The sequence below is a fragment of the Lycorma delicatula genome, chromosome 2 (genome assembly GCF_047948215.1).
Source record: "Lycorma delicatula isolate Av1 chromosome 2, ASM4794821v1, whole genome shotgun sequence".
NCBI classification, from domain to species: domain Eukaryota; kingdom Metazoa; phylum Arthropoda; class Insecta; order Hemiptera; family Fulgoridae; genus Lycorma; species Lycorma delicatula.
In genome coordinates this window covers 221492463-221516215 of record NC_134456.1, presented here as the reverse complement: position 1 = coordinate 221516215, position 23753 = coordinate 221492463, and the positions used below count along the sequence as shown (strand labels likewise).

The following is a 23753-nucleotide window of genomic DNA, read 5'->3' as shown; positions in this document are numbered from 1 at the left end:
CCCTTTTAAAATAGAATAATTTTATACTAAAGGTATTTACTTTTGTTATTATCGTTTAATATTATAAATGCGCATGTTACAATTACAATTAAGTTTTGTAGTTATTAAGTTGATATATAATATTAAGATAAAATCGCGGTAGGTCCGCAGACCCAGTAGGCTCCACCGATAGGAATTTCCCTGTAGGGATCTTTGTAAGTGTACTTTTGTGTAAGTTTCTGTTTCAGGTCCAATGTAAATTGTACGAGTACATTAAAATTACTTAGATTAAGCAGTGTAGATTAAATTTTATGAAAGTAGATGTAAAGTTTTGTATGTTTTTTTCAGCTTCAACATAGATTTTATTTTATTAATATTTAGTTAAGTCGTGTCCGCGGTCCAATCCCTGATAGGGTCCTAGTAGGTTTCCCCTTTGACAGGATATGAAAAGTTTTACGGAAGTAGACGTAGTTTTGTGTATTGTGTATGTTATTTTTTCAAGCGTAACATAAATTTTACATTAAGGTTACTTTAAGATTTAGTAAGCGCTTAAGATTAAGTTTTTTGAAAGTAAATATAAAGTTTTGTATATTCTGTATGTTTTTTTCAAATTCAACATAGATTTAATTTTATTAGTATTTTGTTAAGTCACGTCTGCAGTCCCGATCCCTAATAGGATCCCAGTAGGTTTCCCCATCGATAGGATATGAAATGTTTTACGAAAGTATATATAGTTTTATACATTATATATGATATTTTTTCAGGTTTAACATATATTTTACAAATATGTAAATGTTTTTTAATACTACAATTTTATTTTATTACAAAAGTCATTGCAATAAGTTGGCATTTACGTACAACAGTCGGATTTTTTTGGGAGTTTATAATTGTTAGGAGAGTATACAGTTGAAGAAAAATAAGCGGTCACAAATTAAACTACTAATCTAAAAATTAAAAAAAAAAAATAATAGTCGATATGAAATCGTCATGTTTATTCGGTACTAAGTTATTAGTAATTTTTGAACTAGCTTTTCGTTCAGAAACATCTTTTTGTTTGATTTAATTATGATTTACATAATAAAAGTATTTTACCGACATAAGCGCCTGCGATAGTCGAGTGAAATTTACATTTTACTACATTATAAGAAGAAAATATTTGTTCACTTATTATTGTAGAACCAAATCTACATATAAATCTTGAATGTAATTTTAAGATCGGATAATGATCATTAGGAAAGTTCAGTTAAAATTTCAGGCTTACATATAAATATCTCTTATTAATAATCGTTAATAAAAAAAATACTACTCCCATATAAGTTCAATCGTCGAAAAAAATAAAATCGTTTTTGAAAAATAATATTCTCCTTTAGTAGCATCTTTTATTACTTCGATTACGCGATAAATTACCACGAGTCAGAATTGTTTAAATTCAACCAGGAATAATTTGCCACAGAAAAACGTAATTTTTCTGTATACTTTATCCGACTCGTACGTAAAATGAATGTAACTTTTATGGGAAAATACATATTTGTTAAAAAAAATATACGTAAAAATAAATAGATAGATAAAAAATTTAAATAATAAGATATTGTGTGCTAATGATAATAGCTGTTGATAACAGCTCTTTCATAACAAAAAAGTAAGATATAGACATGTCAATGTGCAAGACACGATAATAAAAAAAACCGATAAAAAATTCACTTAATACATTTGCGGACTAAATTAACGTTATGTATGCAAGCTTCTGAGAAAAATACATCTTTTATTTAATCCAAGAAATTACTTTTTTAAACTATTTTAAGAAGATATTATACTAAAATATTATAATAAATAATATAATATATTATAATATATAATATTATACTTTTTATACTTATTCATATCTTTTAAGAGGCTTTTCATGCCTTAAGACTTTTCCACTTTTCATAGAACTAGAATTAAAAGTGCCTACCAATGCGATAGTGAATCGGTATAAAATTTTTTTTTTTTTTGCTAATAATCCTAGGTTTAAAAAGCCAGGTAATTCATGTAATGAACGCTTTTTTGAATTGACAGTTGATGAAGCTCTGCATCTTCCAGATTGCTTTGACTATTTATTAAGTTCGTTTGCAGGTAATTAATTTAATTATTTAATTTATTTAATTAATGAGATTATCTTAAAGAAGTAAATCGTTCAACATTTTTTTTATAAAACTAAATTTATTTTTTATATTAATAAAAACTTTTAAATGAAATTCTTATATAATTATATAAATAATTTATTTAGTTTATGTATGTGAAGTCCTGTAACGACAAGAACTCATCTCTTACTTTGTTGTGTAAACAAAGTCATCGTCCAATCAAAAACACACATTCAGCGATCCGTACTTGAATTGAATTCTTTTTTACCGATTCCAAAAATAAATACTACTTTTTTTTGTTTGTTTGTTTTTTTTTTACTTTTAGGAGATAAACCGATTTAGATTTTTGTCGAAATCAAAATAGGTACATATATAACTGCACACAGAGCAATTATTGTATTTTATAATTATAAGAGACCTTATGTTATTCTAATAATAAAAATTTCTCGTTCGATATTTGAAGGAAATTATATGTAAATTTTGAAATAAAAAATATATGCCGTGCATTATAGATTAGCTGAAGAATTCGGTAAATTTCTTTTCGTTAATAAATCTCTTTGGTACAGTAAGGGCGCAAAACCGTTGTAACAGTTTTCAGACTGGAAGATTGTGAAACTGGAGGTAGATACTCGACCACCAGCTCAAAAATAGCGCTGAAAAAGACTTTATACAACGCAAACCTCTGTTAGTCTCTTGGGTACAGCGATTTGTCTAGAAAAAAAGTAATTTTAATTAAAAATTAAAGTAAAAAAATGAAATAAAATTTAAATGACAAAAAACCTAAATAAATCAAAAAATAATAATTTTTAATTCCTTAAATTTTGATTTCTTTAAGACAACCCAAATTTAAGGTCGAATAAATTGATTTTGCCACCGACATCTGACAATAATAACTTAAAAATTATTTTAAATAATATTATCGTATTTTATGGTTTAGTGTTGTTTTTTTTTTTTTTAGTTTTGTTAATGTTATTATATTTTTTAAATTCTAGTATATTTCAGTCGGTAATAAGTTAAAATAACTTATAATATTAACCGATGGTATTTAAGTATTTATTATTGCTCATTTCCGTGTTGGTGGGCTCTCACTTTTCATTCGGAGGACTGGGGTTTGCAACCCGATCGGATTGGAAATTTTCACAAGGTAAAAAATTTTTATTATTCTGAGTCCTAATGTTTCTGCTGTTTAAATTAAATAAATTTTGCCAAAACCACACGTGTTTATTAATCTATTTGTAAAACCAGTTCGTTTATGCATTACAAAGATTATACAGAAGTTTTTTCAAATGTAGATATAATTGTGATTCAGTTTAATCCCGATAATCAGTAGCTATAATTTGTTACTTACGCGGATTCATGTACCACATTATTTAATTTTGTAATTCTTTCGATTTCAATCAAAAAATTTCTGGAGAAACAATATAGAAACGGTGAAATAATCTCAAAACTTTATGTTACTGAAAATATAGGATTAATTTAAAATTATAATAAATAGATTAAAACAAGGGTAATCAGTAGAATATCAAAATTACAGTAAACGTTTACCGTAGCTTAATTAAACATAATAAAATTCTGGTAAAATATCAGTAAAAATATAATAATTTTAAAAAGTTGTACCGCAAAAAAAAAAATAAATACTTGTAATGCAATGTAAATGTTCACTGTAAAACTTCAGTACTCACTCACCAATAATAAAAATCAAGAAAAGTAATTTTTTATACTACAATAAAAAAAATGAAGATTCAGTTACTCAAACTTTGTGTGGTTTTGGAGCTGCATTCACAATAAAAAAAAATGGTTTAAATTGACCGATTAAAACTTCAAAATTAATTTTTTGAACACCAACCCCTTTCCTTCATACCAGATACAATTTTGGATTATTACGAAACTGAACTACTCTAGCGAAACTAGCTCGCATCTGGCGGTTCTCGCAAAAATCCCATTTTGGGCTACAAAATTGATGTTTTGGGACCATTGGGAAACCACTTGCACCTGGTGGTGCTTGAAAAAATCTAATTTTGGCTTTCTAACATGTCACTCTTCAAGTTACGACATGAAAACCTTGTAAACGTACCCAAAAACCCGGTTTTTTGCTTCTATCTCTGGTTCCTGTGAACCGATTAGCTAGACAATCAATAGGGTTCTCTATTCCCAATAGAGTATTTCCCTTCACCGAGTTTTGTCAAAATCAATTAAAAATTTGCGTCCGATAATTATACTCGCATATATAAATATTGCAGAATTCTGTTCAGGAGATTCCAGAAAGTAAAGAAAAGTTGGTTCCTCTCCCTACGACACACGCTTAGAAAATCTGGCCGGGCACAGTACCGATTTCCACAAATTCTTTGGAAATCCGAAAAAAATCCTTTAAACTAACATTAAACATTGCTGCTTTTATATTGAAGTCTTGTAGGTCCTTGAAATTAATAACTTTGGTTATAGACAACCAAGAGAAAATACTTTAAAAACAGGTTATAGTTCGTTGGGGAAAGAGAGTAATTACACTATCTTTCATCAACTAGCACGTAAACTATGAAGAATTGTTTTTTCTGTACAACGCAACAAAATTTTATTAAATTTTTTTCTTGAACTTGAAATCTTGCAGTCTTACTTAAACTCATTACCTGACGTAAAACAACGGTGAAATTTTACACAGCGACGAAGTCGGGTGACAATAGAATATTCCACTGTTAATTTCAAATATTTGTATTTCTATATTTTATATACAGAACATTAATATAAGTTGTTAAGTTGTCGGAGATACAAACCGAACTCTTGAGCAAGGGAAGTGGATCGATAAGATTTAGCTATCGATCCGATTGATTTTAACTATCGATTCAGTACGATTAGATCAAGTGGTTGCGAAGCGGATATTAATGTAACTAGTGTAAATTTACCTTGTAAAATCTATCTGCTTTAATCGTCTGATTTAGATATAAACTAGCAGGTCAGGGCTCGCCCGACCGTCTAGCCAGAAAGTTCCGCCCGCTGGACCCTCGACGCGTTCGCATTCCCATGTCTGTGGGACTGTTAAGTATTTTACAGATATTCATTAAAGAAAAAAAGATTAATAATATTATTTAATCGTAATTCTGTTGCCATGGTGACAGAAATATTATGAAGAAAAAGGATTATATATATATATATATATATATATATATATATATATATATATCATCGTTCGTGTTAAGAAGCGTGGTGCTTCTATACTTACGAGGCCTGTTCAGAAAATAACCGAAAACTTTTAATTACGCGCCAAAGGATATATTTAGTGTCGCGTGATTGACCGAAATGTGTTCCTCATACCTTCTATGTAACCACATGTTGTTGGATTTTTGATATCTCGTTTAGTTTTCGTGTTATTGTTATTTGAGTGCAACGTGCTATTTTTATAATGTGTGATTTTCGGAAGCGACGATACAACGAGATTTTTGCATGAAATTAGGATAAAACTTTCACAGAACGTTGCAACTTTTGAAAAAAATTTACAGAGTGATGATCTGGGTCGTACGCAATGTTACGAACGGTTTTCACGATTTAAAAGTAGTCGTCAGTTAACTGAAGTTGACTCTCGACCAGGAAGGCCTTCGATTTTAACTGTTGACACCCGCGTTCAGAAATCAACGATCTGGTGCGTGCAAATCGCCGATTGATTGTCATAGAACTTGCAGAAGAGGTTAGCATTTCAATTGAATCGTGCCGTGACATTTGGCTAAAAAATTGAACATGCATCGAGTTGAAGCAAAGGGTGTTCCTCGTTTGATGACCGAACAGTAGAAAGGACATCGAGTGAACGTTTGTTGCAACTTTTGAACAAGCGAATGACGATGGAAAATTCATGCTATGGATCATAACTGTTGACAAAAGCTGGATTTACGGCTACGACATTGAGAAAAAAGTTCAATGGATTGCCAAAGGATCTCCACGTTCCAAGCAAACACGTCAGTCTCGATGCGATGTCAAAGATGCAATGGCTTTAAGTTTTTCGTTTTTAATGGAATTGTGCATTTTGAATTCTCGCCTCAAGTTGAAACAGTGAACCGTACGTACTGTCAAGTCGTTTTACAAGGGTTACGTGAAAAAATCCGCAGAGACCAGAGTTGTGGCGAGACAACTCATAGTTCCTTCACCACGACGATGCGCCCGCTCATTCAGCTTTGTCAATGTATCAGTTTTGTGCCAAAAATCAGATGTCTGTCCTCCCTCAGCCTCACTACTTGCCAGACCCGGTTCCTTGCTACTTTTTCTTATTTCCGAAGTTAAAATTAGCGATGAAAGGACGCCGTTTTGAAACTATTGATGACATTAAAGCAAATTCGTCACTGACCTTAAAGGCCATTTCAAATGAAACTATCCAGGATTGCTTCGCGAAGTGGAAACACCGCTGGGAAAAGTGCGTGTAAAGGGGGGAGGAAGTATTTTGAAAGGGAAAGGACCAGTAATCTGCAAAATGAATAATGAAAATTAAAAAAATTAATAAAATAAAATAAATAGTGTGTTTTTTGAATAACCTCGTATTTATTTAAAAATAAAAAAACTTATGCTTACAATACCTTTTTTTAACAAAATGTAAAAAAAAAGATAAATATTAATGTAAATAAATTATTAATGTAAACAACCCAAGCCGAACAAACCAAATGTTTCCTCTTTCTGTGCATATTAAAAGATGTTCCTGAATTATCAGCCATATTGATAAACTATTTGAATACACATATACAGGTTAATCACACTATCAAATCTTACAACAATTAGTAATAACGCACAGTAAATAAATCTCACAATATCGAATATACACACACGTAAAAAAAAAAGTTTTTGGTTCGTGCGTACCAAAAAAAGTACTGAAACACAGAACTACATTTAAAAGAAGATTAAAAATATCCAGTAAGGAATAAGAGAATTTATAATGTTATTTTAAAGTTGATAACAACGATGTTTTGTTTTTAAACATCCGGTAGTTACAACAGCGCTCGGCGCGTGTAGTAGTGTGGTGTATATACACTCACTACTACACTCGCAGTTTGTTTATTTCATATCAAGAATAAGCATATATATGTAAAATTTGATAAAAATATCATTTAATAATGACTAAAACGTAATAAATAATTTTTTTTCTTTAGTATATTACACAAGCATGTATGAAATATTTAAGTAAGATTATAGAAAATAAAGTGAAATACAAAACAAACACTCAAATGTAATAAAAAAAATTATAATAGAACGATAAAAGTATAAAATATTATTAATTTTTTGTTACGAGGCTGCAGTCTGTGTATTTTAACTTTTCTTAAAACTTCAGAATTCCAAGAACCTGAAGACAGTATGTGAATGATCACGTGTCGCAAATTTGTTTTCTTATAAGACAGTATAAAAGTATTTAAAACGCTCAGTTAAATAATAGCTGAGATCAACAGCGCTTGACGAGTAAAAGTTTCATTTATTATATTAATGGTTTATGTGTTATCAATTATTTTAGAAAATATCTTAAAGAAGTAATTCATTAAATATTTGTCGCATTACAAGTAATCACTTCCTTTCTAAAGGAAGTGCTTAATAGTTTTAACTCCTTTAGGAGTAACCTTACCCCGAATATTCTAACCGCTAACAAGAAATTCTATCAGAAAATCAAACTTTTCCTCAAATGCCCTCATTACAGGAATTGTACCGCCAACCTGTCCAACCACTTTAAAAGTAATTCATCAATCACTTTCAAAATCGGGCGTTATGACACCCCAGAAGTCCCCGCTGTGACCTTCTCCTCCCTGAGGAGGCAGAGGAGTCATCAAGTCTAGCTTTTGTAGTATCCTGTGTAGTCTTAGCTCCCCTGCATGCCCGACCTCTTCCCTTCAGTGTCTGACATTATTTTTCACTAAAAACTTAACCGAATGAACATAAAAATAAGTCCAAACATATGTAAACGAAAACCAACCGATAGCAAGACTGATGACAAAGCGATCGGCCAATAGCAAGCCAGCCAGTATAAACAAGATGGTTGCCGATGGCAACACTAACTAAAATATACTCAAAATATGATAAAAACGATAATAATAAATGCCAGAGACTGAACAACTGCAGAACGATATAATTAACTACAAAAATTAAAAAAAAGTAGTAGTCCATCCCCTTGAAAGCGGCATAAATAAACAAAACCTCTACCAAGCTAGCCTAGGTAGCCAGTTAGGCTACCTGCGCAACTAAATATATTAATATTCCTAGTAATATTAAACAAAAGTTCTTATTAACACAACAAGAACAAAGAAAACCAAACCGTAACGATCACTGACCAAAAAGAAACTATAAATAGCTAAAAATATCACAATTTATGTACGAGTTAACGAAGCCTATATAGATAACGAAGGTCAACTTCAATAACTCGACAATGACATCTTTCAGTCAAGCCTCAACCCCGATGCCACCGTTACGAATGTCACAAGTGACATTTCCATCGCTGTCCTAGTAATTAACATAAACTCCGAACAAAACACATCTCCAAACAAAAATGTTTAATTACACTTAAATCTTATGTATAAGTTTTAGGTTTAAATAGTCGTCCTACAATCCAATTTAGGTCCATTTTTACTTCTTATATACACCTACGAATTGAAATGTGCAGTTTAATGTACGGTGGTGTTATAATGTATTCAGACGATACATACATCACCTGTTTACTTAAGTTTACATTTTCTCTTGATAAACCGTCAAATAAATTTACACTCTGTCCGTATATCTAAGTAGAAATGAATTAACGTAAAAAAAAAACAATTTTTTTGAGTTTTACAGTGATGCTGAAAAACAATACAAAACATAATTTAAATATATAATCCAATAAAATAATAGTACATCATGCAACGAACCTATATTAATAGCTATTAATGCACGAGTGCGAATTAAATTATGACACGAGTCTTGGCGAGTGTCGTCAACTGCGCAAGAGTGCATTAACGGTCATTCTAGAGAGTTGCATCCGTATTCTTTCTACGGCTGAAAAGTAAATGATTTAAATCAATGATAGAATACAGTGTTTACGGATTTTTTTAAATTTTTTCACAAAATACATTATACAATACATTTCTGTGGCAATAGGATATTAGTCATAAGTTCTCCCTTTTCTCTAATACTGATAGGTGCTAGACATTTCTTCTTCGGAATCCGACATAATCAACATAATTATACACAGTGAAATATAGAAACTTAGTTAATTATTGATATACTTTCAAATCAACCTCTGCTTGCTAACTAATAAATTGGATTAAAATCGAAGTAAAAAACAGCTGATACATCAAACAATACCCGCATCTGATCGGTCAGTGTTTGAAAAGAGTAGGCTTTTGATCGGTTGAACACTTATTTCATAATGATCCTCATTATGATACAGATTCCAGCCGCGTAATTCAAACGATAATACAGCCGTAGAAAAATTCACTTTTTGGTGAAATCCTTACACGATAGTCGTTACACGTTCTTATTTACGATTCTATAAATATATTATAAAATATTTCCTATCTGTTAATAAATCACTTATTTTGTAAACTCGACTTTAAAAAAAAAAAAATTTGTGAGTCGGAGGAACCCCATTTACGGGCGAAGTGTCGGACTCTAACAGGTTCCGCAAGATGTTATTAGAAGTGCGTATATCTGCCTGCGCCCTATCGACTAAACCTCCTATCTCACCTACCCCTCCTCTCAGGGGCGAACACGCAATTAAGCATTATCACGGTCCTGGAAGGTGCCATGGCCTCTATCAGGATGGAGCAGTGCCACGCCCGGCTATGCCGTTCCCAGCCACCCCACCCCAGTAGCCAGGACTAGGTCCTTTATTGTCATTGGCTTTAACAGGGGCACCTCGGAGAGGAGGGCGCCCCCGCCGGGTCTCGATCTTCTCAGCTCGGGGATCAGGAGTCTCCCTGTTTTCTCACCGCCGCCCACCCGAGCAAGACCGTAAGAACACTGACTCCAGAGAGGCTGTCCCTCACCCCTCGCTTCCCAGTCCTTTTGTTGCATTACTCTAGCGACTTTTTAGAAATTATAAAAATACAAAATCATTGTTACTTTATTTGAATTGCTATAACTTAAAGATATCTAAATTGAAAAAATCATTATAAACTACTGTCATTCAAGAACAATAAATAAAATTCCATAGATAAATGCGGTTTTAAGATGGACGGAGTTGGGGATATCATTCCGATCCTTTGTATATCGGGTTTTGAAATACTTTTTTTTTTACTTGGATTATTTTTTGGAAGATTAGCAAGATATTTGCATCCTTCTTTCGACGAGATTCTCCTTCAGTCCGCCAATGAAGACCTTTCGGTGCTAGTGGCTTTCGGTTTAGTAGGAATGCATCTAGTTTTTAGAGGGTTCAATGCGCTCCCTTCACGCAGGGAGTCGCATGTGGTATCTGTAGGCTAATAATCGTTTAATGAAGGAAGGAATATCTCAAAGCAGGGCGGAGATAATATCCTACAAAAAATGTGGAACTTTTTTTCGGTCTTTATAATATTTCACGTAGAGTTAATTTTTATGGTTTAAACATCACAATATATATAAGGATATTTAACAAATTTTTATTTTTGTACTTTAAGGAAAAATAAATATTCGATATACACACATGAATTTCTTGAACTATTCTTAAAAATCGTAATATTTGACAAAATATTAATGAAATTTTAATAAAGTGTGAATTAATGAGATCAAATATTAAGAAAGCAATATTTATTCTTGTTTTTATCAGATAGGTGATTGAAGTTTGGATTCTATAAAAAAAACTGCTAAAAACATTATTTATATTAAAAAAAAACGTGTTATTTCTGTGTTAGATTTATATAAACTATTATACTAGATAATAATATACTATTCTTCTTTCTGTAATAATATTAGTTTTCAGTCTGTGATATGTTATTATAATTTAATCTCACCACTAGTTCAAAAAATAAGGTTTTAAATCGATCATGTATAAAACAATTGGATAAGGAGAGTACAAACTTCGTGAAAATGATCTAATAACGTATTAAGAAACGGAATGTAATGAAAAAAACTAACCGTAGATGATCTCTGAAGCGGTAATCCGCTCCCGGATGATCGGGAATTGCTTATATTTCGTAAATTATACTATTTCATGTACTATTACATTTCTTTAATACTTTTTATGTAGTATTTTTGTTGCACTCAATTCCGGCTGACTTTTTCTAAAACAAGTCGTATAACAATTGATTTTTTCATGTACTTTATCTATGTATTGTTTATTTTTGTATTTTATATTATAATATGTAATCTATAATACACAAGAACAGTGTAAATTTAGAAATATCTTACGTAAACGTTTTTCATAAGCATAAAATAACTAAAATCTATTTAATATAATTCTGTAATTGAATATCATATTTAATTAACTTTTATTCACTTTTGTATTACTTACTGACGCCACCTTAATTAAGTATTTGATAGAATTTTAACTAGTTGCTACGGACATAAGTATATATTCTTTGTATTCTTTTGTGTTGTACTATCTTAATAACTTGTATTCAATTTATGTTAATACGGGAACATGCTGGTAAGAGATAAGACTTATGTCTTTGCGGGATTCTATATTGTAAATTTATTTGAAAATATATAAATAAATAAAATTATTATTATTTTCAATAATTTTTCTTAGATTATTATTGGGGAAAAAACCGCTAAAATTTATAAACTTGTAAAATTAAAATGAATGCTGTAGCTAAGAGAACGACTAAAAACCCATAGATAATACGTAATTTGTAGAGGTACATCTAAACAGGGGTATTATAAGAGAAAACGAATTGCGTGACGACTGCTCTTTCCTTGAGTTTATCAATATAGATGAATGACAAGTGGTAAAAATAGTTATGAGTAAACTAAATACAAGTTGGATAACAATGAAAAAAATTCCTGAACTTAACAAGAACCAGACATAAAAATTAAACATAAAAGGAAGTAAAAAAATAAAGCAAAGAGATTTTTCATCTTTATCAATACGTAAGAATAACACGAGTTTCCTCTTCAAAATGATAAACGAAAAAAAATCTTATTTACTTTTTACACTTTAATGTATACGTTTTGTGTACGTTCTACATTAATTCGACCAGCACAAGTATATTATAGGCAGCAACAGCACAATTTGGTATGAAGAAAATTAAACCTTTTTTAAAAGTGGAAGCAGTTTTACGAAATATTTTTGGCTGATTTAATCTACAAAATGTTCTACTGCTGTTGCATTTTAGGGATATCTACTAATGTAAAGGATATCTACAAATATTTTTATCTTGAGGTAGAGGAAAATTTGATGAATTTATTAAACTATAATATCTGAATTACACACAAGCACGCGCGCGCGCCTACTTGTAACTATGAAACTATGAAAGACACTTGAGAGCTTATTAGTTAAATTAGGTTATTAACTGTTAGTAAGAGACATGGATTATCAAGGTAATAGCCACTGGCGGTACCATCGGTAGAAAATAATAGCCAATTTTATTCTTTTTACTCGCTTCGTCAGATGTAAATTAAACTGATGTCGCCTTTGTTTAAAGGTTTGCTAACTTTAATATAATCGATAAAACGTTATAAACAACAAAATCAGGTGCGTAACTTAGATTGAAAAAACTTGTAGTCCCCGGCCAATTTATAATTCACTTCACTTTTAACATCATCAACCAATTACTCGATGACTAAATCTATGCAAATCCTATATACATTAATTAAATAATTACTTGTATTCTACAACTATAATAGTGCCTTCTACCCGGAAAGGATAAAATTTGAAAGGATCAAATCGCAGTCAGGCACATCATTTTTCATGCGCTATAAAATTACCCGTTCTACATTGTCACGCATAAGTTTCAAACTGAAAAGGTGAATGAATCATCAACCCAAATTAATAATATATTTTTTAATTTTTTTCAGATAACGTTCCACTCTAAAAATGGAATTCATCACGTTAACGACTGTTTTGCTTGGAATCGTGATGGTTTATCTGGTCTACTCGTTGTCATCAAAGAAAGCTAATTACTGGAAAGAAAAAGGTGTACCGTGTACAAATTCATTTCCCATTTTAGGAAGCATGACCGATGTAATATTAGGGAAAACAAATCTTGTGCAATTACTCGCCGATTTATACAACGAATATAAAAATGAAAAATATTTTGGAATTTTTATGTTTAACGCTCCTGTCTTAGTAATACGCGATCCTGAACTAATAAATCAAGTACTAATTAAAGATTTCTCTTTTTTTCAAGATCGTGCTCATAAATCTGATGAATCGGATTTATTTACCTCTGGAATACAAAATCTTACCGGAGATAAATGGAGAGTTCTCAGACATAAATTGACTCCGACCTTTACCTCAGGTAAAATGAAATTAATGTTTAAACAAATCAAGGAATGTTGTGAGGAAATGACGGTTTATTTGAAAGAGAAAAAGGGCCAAGATTTCGAATCTAGAAATCTTACTTTTAACCTTATAATAAATATTATCGCCACTATTGCATTCGGCTTGAAAGTGAATGCGTTTAATGATGAAGAAGCAAAGAATAACGCGTTCTTAGAAAATATTAAAAGGTTTGTTAAACCGTCAATGTTTTTGCAAATAAAGATATTACTCATTTCGTCGGCTCCAAAGATAAAAAAATGTTTAAATCTTAAACTGGTAGATGATACCATAAATGATTTTTTTCCTAAATTAATCAACGATTTAATAAGCTATCGGGAATCAAGTGATGTAAAAAGGAACGATTTTCTTCAATTAATGTTAGATCATAAACAGAAAGAATTAGAATTTCTATCTGGAAAAAAGAACTCTGGAAACGATCAAGTAATTCAAACTTCTGAATGCGATATTCCTGATGCAGAACCGGAAGATTTAGAGCTTCTTCAACATTTAAAACGTGTAAAATACGATACAAATTCTGCCGGTAAGTTACTTGTATGATTTATTGACAAAATAATTGATATATTCTAATTTTAGTTTTTTTTTTTTAGTAAACTAAAAATATAGAATACTTTTCGAGGGTTTGTAGATAGATTTTAAGAGATTTGTAGTAGGTTTTATTTTGCCATAAACCTAACGGTTTTAGGCGATTTGATGCGACTTAAAAGTCAGTTTCAAAAATAACGCATACATCCTTAAGAATAACAAGTATCTCACGTTAGACTTATTAAGGTAAGTCAGGTGTGATTTGCTTTTCCTTTGTCTTCTTTATAGAGTCAAATACACAATTGTATATCATCATGCTAAGTTCACTAAAAACGATCGAGTAAGCAGATGGTTTTAAACCGGTCTTTCTAGTGACATCTTCGTTCTGTTAACCCGAGGAACTGGTTTTATATCTCTGATTACATCATTACTCTTAAGAAAATCATTCTGACAGTCCGGTGACTCTATGAACTCAGATGTTTCGCATCCATCACGCGAAACGAGAGACCGGGACAAATAATGTAAAGCAACAACTTTATTTTCCTCTTAAAGCCGTGGAAAGATGAGTTACATGTCTCAACTCAGGAGGGGATGGTAAATATTAAAATAAATGATATCTTCTTTTACTTCGTAGCAGAAGGAAGTATTGTAATCGCGAAGAATTTCGGTTATCAGATTTCAACGGTAATATCCATTTTGATCATCTCTGAATCCATTTTGGCTAGTTTGGGCGAACGTACATACGTATCGCATAACTGAAAAACGATTAGCCGTAGAATGCTGATATTTCGGATTTAGGACTTTCGTAGCATCTAGTTGTGTACCTCTTCTTTTGATTCCAATCGACTGGACCAAAAGCGTCCAAAAAAGCGCAAAATACAAAACAATTTTGATTTTTAACTTTTTCTTAACTGCCGTAATAAGGTCTCATCGAGAGGTTTTCAAGATATATCATAAGTGGTGGTAGTTATTTTCATTAGTTCCAGAGTTATAGTCCACTAAAATTTTAATTAATTAAGTATTTGGATATTACAAAGGGGCACATCGGCACGAATCCGACATTATTTACTTTTTTTAACTCTTTTTTAAATACATTGATTTATTAATAATTATTAACCTCTGATTGTAAAAAAAAAGTTTTACAATAAATAAAGATTCAATAATAAGAAAAAAAGGAAAAAACGTAATAAAATATATAAATGCATAAAAAATATGTGTAGTTTAATAGGAGTACAAAGAAGTTATGTGGTGTCCACATCAGATTTTTTTGATTTTTTTACCATTTTATAAGCAAAAAAAAGAATTAAACATTTAATGTAGAATATTCTTTTATTATACCATTTAAAAAAAAAGTTTTTCATATTTTTATTAACTATTAAAAATTAGATTATAATATTTTTCATCGTTTATATTTATTTTAATACGTATTGAATTTCTTTCAGCGCTTTTCTAACCGTGTCCATCGATAGAAAACAATATTCCATAACAAAGATGCCTTTCAATAGTTTTATTTACCTTACCGTTGGGGAGTTAATTATCATAATTATTTTCCTGAAGTACTACACAAATAAAATATTTTCAAAGTTGCTGATTTCCATGACAGAGTGATACTACCTTCACCCTTTAGCTCAAATCTGAGCTCATCTAGATTTTAGATGATTCTAAGGAAGGCCTCGACTCCCGATAAGGCATGACATTTCTTCATACGCCGTGAAATTTTAATTTCATAATCCCAGGCATAAGCTTCGAGCTTAAGCGGTGAATTAATCTCAAAATAAAACACGCACACAAAATAAATTACTATAAGAAATTTAGCAAATTTTTACAGTTTTTTTGCGTTTTTGTCTACTATGTACTATTGTTCAAAACCGATCAAACAGCGGTACCTAATTTCACATGTATGTATTTTTTTCTATTAGTTTTTTCAGATAATACAATAGCAGCTCAATCATTTATCTTTATATCCGGCGGTAGTGAAACGGTTTCAGCTGTTCTTAGTTTTGCATTGTATCAATTAGCCGTTAACAGAGATATTCAAAGACGACTACAAGAAGAGATCGATTCAGCGTTATCGGATCAAGAGCTAACTTACGAATCTCTCAAGAAGATGACATATATGGAACAAATATTAAACGGTACAAATAAAATACTTATCAGATCGCACAGTCATTTTATTTTTAATGTATTTTTTTTTGTAGGTTTTCTTACAAAATGTATACTACTAGTAAAGTCGTTCTTTTGTATTTACAAGAATGATAACCCAAATAATAAAAAATAGATACCCGAACTACTATTTTTCATTTTGATGGCCATTTCTTTCGAAATGTTATGATATTAGTTTTTGCTGTTGATATTCAGGGATCGTATTCTAAGAACACATTTAACCTAGTTGAAAGATAAAATAATGCAGGTCGTCTTCTGTTTTATGAATTATGATCCGATCGTCTGCAAATAATAAGAAATTAATTGAAAATTATTGTACTTTTATGTGAAATTTATTTATTACATCTATCAGCAACATTTACGTAATTATAATAATGTATAGTGAATGAATAGCAATTTATATTTTATATTATGATTAATAAAATGGCGTGGGGCGCCTTTCATTCTATTAAATTATCAGTGAAATGATTATAAAATAACTGGTGTTACAAAAATAAATCATCATTATCGATATAAAATGTTATTTGTATTTAATCAAAGAATTTATTATGAACATTTATTCTTGATTTAATAATAAAGTGAAATTATTTTTCCTTTTTTAGTGCATCTTTAAATATATTTGTATTGGAAAATTTTACAAAAAATGTATACTTTAATTCAATAATTTTCAAATAGTGAAATTTCGGTGCATTTTTAATTTTTCATTTTTTAAATAAAAGTGTATTTAACATTTTTAATTTATTTTATACTTTTTAGTTTTCATTAGATTAAAAAAAAATTACTGTCTCAATTAAACCGTTCTATTATTATGAAAGTTCTCGAACACAATCTCAGGGAAATATGTTAATTTATCGCTTTTAAACAAACTGTATAAATAATTACGAAACTCTTCACAATTCTAGGTGGATTTCTTCTGAAATATAATAACATAGCAAATTGAATAACCGACTGAAACACATTTGTACATATATCTAAGAATATTGACCTACAGTAGTTGACAGCTGTCCATATACGTACAACCCATCTACACGTTATAGGCTATTCATTGTCTTGCTTAGCAGAAAGCACTGCCGACTGACACTCTGCATCTAAGTCTTCTTACGCATGCAGGGTGGTTTGAATTTCCATTATTTGCCAACAACAAATTTTCTAAACCTAAATATAAAAATAGATTTTTTTATGGAATTTTTTTTATCACAGTGCATTGTCATCGACTACAAGCATGTGTGCAAAATTAAACTTCTACTTCATCTGGAAATAGTTAAATATTGCTGAAAAAATTCTAACCATCCCACTGTGCGACTCATTGCAAACAGAAATTTAAATAAAAGAGTATCTAAAGAATTAATTTCAATTCAAAAGTAATACTTAATTTGCGTTGCTATAAAAGTGTACCTTTCTATTCTGTCCGCTAGAGAAATGTTCCCCGTTCATTATCCAAATTTAGCTAAAACTAGTATTATAATAGCAAGATAACACCAAGGTTTATATTGTTGCTGTAATAAGAGTAAGAATCACTTAAAAACATATTTTAATTCTTTTTATTATTGATTTCATAAGAAAGAATGGGGAACATCAGAATAACAATAAGTTACAGAAAAAAAGAACATAATATCACAATGTAAAAAGAACCTTTATAAATTAATGAAAATAACATAAAAATAAGCTTAGCAATTTATTTTTCTTCATTGAGATATGAAAGATTCAATGTACCCGCCTAGTATATGAGACTCCATCTGGAAAGGGAGCACATTGCTTCCTCCAAAAACTAGGGCTCCTGAGGCGTATTTCTGTTAGGCTGAAAGGCGCTAGCACCGAAAGGACTTCAGGGGATGAACTGAAGGGGAATCACGCCAGGAGGACAAAACTATATGCGCCTAGTCTCCCATGATCAGCATCGGTCAGTTATTTCTCCTTTAGACCCAGGAGAAATAATTAGTTATTATTTGCGGCCGCAAATAATAACTCCGTCCATAAATAAAACAGGAAAATCTATAACTGCCACTAAATAAATACTGACCTGCTCGATAAACAAAAAATATAGCAGCAACGCCCATTCATCCAAGCTCTGCGATTAGTAGTGAGAAAATAAACTCTCGGTATCCTTGTGTTCCATTCCATTACCAAAGATGCGACTGAACTTTACATCTTCCTTTTCAAAGGATACTGAATATTCATTGGCCAATTACACTGAAACAAAATTTGACATGAAATGTTATGGCAGTAAACCAACATTTCTGAATAATCATCATTTTTCTGATTTTTAATTTTCAGAATTATATTATTCCTAAGCAGTGAATGCTGTTTCTGTGGTGTGAGGGGTAGGGAACAAATTATTCCTGTCATTAGCAGCAAATTTTTAGACAGTTCCTATCTAATACTTAATTATTCAAAGTAAATCAAATATTGTTAATTAATTTTCATAACAATATTAGTTTATTATTAATTTATAACTTGGTAAAAAAGGTTATAATATCTAATGTGCTAAATTTATTAGATTTATTTGACAAAGTTACATTTTTAAATGTATAATATTACTGGATCTTTGTTGAATAAATCATTTTAATATATCTATGACAGATTAAGAGGTTTCTACTTTATCTAGTTATGATGCTGGGTTTTATCTAGTTATGAGCTAGGTAAGATGCAGTACAAAACAACATTTTATTAGACTGGTAAGCAAGTCTGGCAATTTTATTTTATCCATTTGTCTTATTTCTATTGCAATTCATTTTCTATTGTAATTTTTTATACTGGAAATTTTACAAGCATGTAATAAACTTTTATGAACAAATAAATGACCTAATCTATTGTCAACTTTTTTCTTTTTTTGTAGAGGTGATGCGTTTAAGACCTGGTGGTGGTTTCTTATCTAGAGTATGTACTCAGGATTATAAAATGCCTGGCTCTAATTTAGTTATAGATAAAGGATCCATCGTTCAAATACCTGTATTAGGTTTACACAAGGATCCACAATATTTTCCTGATCCAGAGAAATTTAATCCTGACAGATTCAAGAATATGGATGAAGTTCCAAAAGGAGTATTTTTTCCATTCGGAGGAGGACCAAGGATATGTATAGGTAAATTTTATTTATTTAATATATTTGTTTACCTATGGAATAACTTATTACATTGGTTTAACTCCCCTGAATAATAATATTAATACACAGAGTGCCTAACAAAGATAGAGGAAAGATATTTAGCACCTCCTTTAAATGAAATGAAGAAAGAAGTTCATATAGACATTGTTCCAGGGTTGTTTCAAAAAATGAAGCCACGATGAAATTCTTGGAACTTAAATAAAGGGGTAGATATGTTGGTTTTATATGGTTTTTCTCATGAAAAATTGAATAAAACAGTGTATCCTCCAGGAACATTTTAGAGAAAATTGTTGAAAAAACCAAAAATTATCTTCTGAAAACACAATCTTTAGGTTTGACAGATATGAAATTTGTTAAATTGTGAGTAAACAAACAAAAATTTACAAAAAAAATTTACAGAGAATCTAATTCTGAAGAAATCAGTGTAAAGATTATCTTTGAGGAGAATTTTCAAATGAAGAATCACTTTCAATATGCTACCAAAAAGGCTTGTAACCCTTTCTTCAGTGTAGAAAAAGCAGTTAAATCTGATTAGGGGCTTTTCAGAACCATACATATTCTATATAAGGGCTTATGCGAAGATATAATGCTGTATGCTGCACCTGTCTGGGCTCATTGAATGAGTTAAAAATGTTATAGGAATATTTTCTTGAGTCCTGCATCTCCTACTGTTATCTGCGATCGGTGCCTATAGGACTGTCTCTCAAGGGACGGTCCTTGTTATTTCTGGAATTAACCCCATTGATATCCTTGCGACAGAGCACCAATTTATAACTAACTTATCTCTGGGCGCATAAAAGAAATAGAGGATCAAGGTTTCCATTTATGGCAGGTCAGGTGGAATGAATTGATCAATGGCCATTACAAGGTATTTTTTCTGATGATAGAAGTATTTAGGTTGTTAGGTGGATTTTCCCCAATCGGCATATTACACAGTTTATTTCTGGACATGGTGTTTTTTGAGATAGGTTGGCAACATTTGGTTTCAATAATTCAGGCTTGTGACCAGAGTGTAGGACCATTGATAATGTGCGTCATGCCCAAGGTATACGACACACATATGAAAATGTATGTCTGCCCAAGTTACAAAGCTGAACATATCAAAGTTGTTAGAGAGCTTGCAAAGATCAATTCTGGTTTTGATCTGTAAATTAAATGGAAAACTGAAAGCGAATGGAACAGTTACTGGCTTCCTGAGCTTCTTAGCCCCGCAAAGGATGGCTAAGGAGGTCTGATGCCGTTATAGATGTGTAGATAAAAAATAGCAACTTGGGCCCAGCGGCCCATCTGGGTGAGCCCTGGTTAGCTGAGATATTCACTGTTAGGATGAGAATGGATGTGTTGAGAATTCTTTGATGCGGCTGCAGTATAGAAGTATGCATTGACTTTGCTCCCAAAAGGGAACAAGAGTAGAGAGAGGTAGGCTTTGTTTTCATTAGAAGCTTATTAAATTTGTGAATTTGTTTCTTGATTTTTGAGTAAATCAAGTGGACTTTGAATAAATTACATTGTAGGAAAAAATTATTGTTGTTGCAACACTTGTTTTGTTGGTCTGAGAATAGTATATTTGGTGTTTAAAGATTCATTCAAGTAATGATCTGAGGGCATAGTCTAATTGTAGTTAGATATGGGAAGAATTTTTGTGTGAGAACCTTGGTGTTAGAAGAAGGCATGGGGATGACTCCTTCACAAATCAAATTTAATTTGATAGTTGAGGGTTGTAAATTACGGTAGGCGGTCGTGGATGGAGGAAGCCATAAGAAGGTGATAGTAAGTTGTGTAAATACATTAACAGAAATATCTGTCCGAGGCATTTTGCATTGATGGCATCCTGACAGAGGCCAAACTGATGACTGTGATGTGTTATCCGATTTAGAGGATTTAAAAGATGTTTTCCAGTAAAGCCTACTTGGGTTAGAGGGGACGGTGTGGCAACTGATCACCACAAGGTGTGTGTCTTCCCCTATGGGAGTTAGGTTGTGAGTGTAATTGTTGGGTATGTGTCAAGTAAGTTAACAGCAATTTTGATCATTTGCAGCAGAGAATTGTGACTTAAAAATGACTCTAGCGTGATATATATTCTAGCGTCATAAATCACAGTTAGCCTCAATTTCACCACAAATAGAGTTTGATATTTTCTTGGTTGTATGGGCTTTTGAAAATTAGTTAAGTTACTATAACTGTATTGATGTAATAATGCTATAATGAACTAAATATATTTATTTTTGTTTTTATTTTTAGCAATGAGGTTAGCAATGTTAGAAATGAAGATATTTTTAGCAATATTATTTTCATCTTTTAATGTGGTTTTAAGCGAGAAAACACAATTACCAATAAAAATGATTAAGACATCTATATTACAACATGTTGTTGGTGGTTTATGGGTCCGATTTGAACCAAGAGAAATACATTAATCTAATAGTACTTTTACTAAATTTGATAAATGATAAATTGGACACCGCTTCCTTACAATTTTATAGTATCCATTTAATCGTCTAATTACTTGTACTTTGTAAATATAATAGTTTTAAATACCACACATAGTTTGTAAATACTCTTCTGTGAGATATAAAATTAAATTATTTTTTTGTAATTCTGTAATTTGAATTTAATAAATATTCTTTTAATTCAAACTATGATTTTGAAAAGATAATTATTTTAGCTTTTATTTTTATTTGTCATTTTGTTACCTGCAATTTTAACAGATGTTGTTAAAACATAATTTAATTAGATTTTATGACATATAAATTCATATTGTTAACTGTTAAATGTATTTGATAAATATATGATATACATAATCATTGATTCAGACAATTGTTTAGTAAATGTCATCAGAAATATTTGACAGTCATTTTAATTATTTCATGTTAAAATATATATTAAAAAAATATTAACGAATCATAGTTACATTTATTCTATAGATTATTATAATTGTCAGTTAAAGCATGATGTTCAACCATACCACATACTGCATACCATATGATATTTTGATCAGTGTAATGCTTAAAAAGGAAAAGAAAAATAGAAATATAATAACATCATGTTAATGAGAAATTTTAATGCGAGTTCAACTTTACAGTGATCAAAACACAATATAAGCAAGTATTCTAACAATAATTATGAGGTTTTAGGAAGTATCCTGGGGAATTCTTCAGTGCTGGCTAATGGAAATGATTATGAGTAGTGGTGACTACAATCTACAACACACAATATGAAAATCCATACATGAGAACACTTAGTCCCTCTTACTTCAACTCAACATCTAATGTGCTTGATGCCTCCCCTAGCAACCCAAGCAACACATTGGAAAGTTGGAAACTAACCCCACAGGTAAACAAGTAGGCAAACAGATTTGTATTAGGAAGGTGACATTTTACACCTGTTTAGAGAGCTTTAACCTAAATGAATGTTAACTTTACACTGTCTCAGAAAGTAGGAAATGATTAACCATCCAAAATTTGCTGAAGTAATTCCATAATTTTGAAATGGACACTTAGGTGACATCTTCACCAGTAGGATAAGATATTAGGGTATAACAACAAGGCATTATATATTTTGAATGCTTGAAAATAAATCTGAACAAAAAAAACTAGATGTAAAGGTAATAAAGTCTTTTATATTAAGATGTAGAAGAATAATGGATTAAGTGAACACAAGTAAGTAATACTAATTATTATTGTAATTATAATTATATTATTACTAATAGTAATTACACTAATTATAATTTTACTGGTAAATCAAACAGGATGTTCTGGGAAATTAATATTGTGAGGAATAAAGTAGAAAAATAACTGCAAGCTTGATTTTAATATCAAGATAAAAATATTACTCCACCCAAAACACTAATTTTATAGTAAAAAATGTTATATTTATAACAAATTAAACATTTTGTTAATCATATTTTACGTTACATTTGTAAAATTCAGAAGACAAAGGGGTATTAGACAGTGCCACTAGTCATTGCTTTTTCTTAAAGTAATATCTAACTATTCTTTTTGGTTATGTAGTGAAAGAAGTTAAGACATGCACATTTACAGAGTTGTATATAATCTGAGTTTCATTAAACTTGACAAGCTAATGTTTAACTGTATATTCAATTGAATAAAAAAGCAAATTGAAAATCACTTTATTTTTAATTTTACATACTAAGCCTGACATGGAAGGCTTGTTAATTTTGAAAATGTTCTATAAAATTACCTATAATGGTTTCCCTGATAAATAAATAATTACTGTAAGTAATGTTTTTATTTCACTATTTTAAAATAGAACTATAACAAGCTGTCAATCGCTAAAAGTAAAAGTTTGCCAATTAATGTTCTAACTTACAAGTTATAAATAACGATCTCTTTTTCTTAAAAGTAAAAAACAATCATTATTACAGTGGAAATAAATCACAACAAAATTATATTTGAAGATTAAATTTAAATAGTACAGATTAAATTTCAATTTATGGTGGATT

The 23753-nt window shown here is 30.6% G+C and overlaps 1 protein-coding gene across 2 annotated transcripts; it reads left to right on the top strand.

The window, feature by feature from the left end:
* The first annotated feature begins 1992 nt into the window (after positions 1-1992).
* Positions 1993-21933, top strand: LOC142319674 (putative cytochrome P450 6a14). Of its 2 annotated transcripts, none has more exons than XM_075357222.1 (5): positions 1993-2091; positions 13020-14026; positions 15948-16163; positions 19028-19273; positions 21536-21933. In XM_075357222.1, exons 2-5 carry the CDS (start codon positions 13039-13041, stop codon positions 21706-21708), a joined length of 1623 nt encoding a protein of 540 aa, XP_075213337.1. In that variant the 5' UTR covers positions 1993-2091; positions 13020-13038; the 3' UTR covers positions 21709-21933. The 2 variants fall into 2 exon arrangements, with proteins under 2 accessions (XP_075213337.1, XP_075213338.1); XM_075357223.1 differs by lacking the exon at positions 1993-2091 and adding an exon at positions 7490-7621.
* The last annotated feature ends 1820 nt before the right edge of the window (positions 21934-23753 follow it).

Excerpts from the sequence above, each read along its gene's own strand:
- LOC142319674 (XM_075357222.1), top strand. The coding sequence starts at position 13,039 with ATGGAATTCATCACGTTAACGACTGTTTTGCTTGGAATCGTGATGGTT. Across the intron at positions 16,164-19,027 it reads TATGGAACAAATATTAAACG|AGGTGATGCGTTTAAGACCT; the intron begins GTACAAATAAAA and ends CTTTTTTTGTAG. Across the intron at positions 19,274-21,535 it reads AGGACCAAGGATATGTATAG|CAATGAGGTTAGCAATGTTA; the intron begins GTAAATTTTATT and ends TTTTATTTTTAG.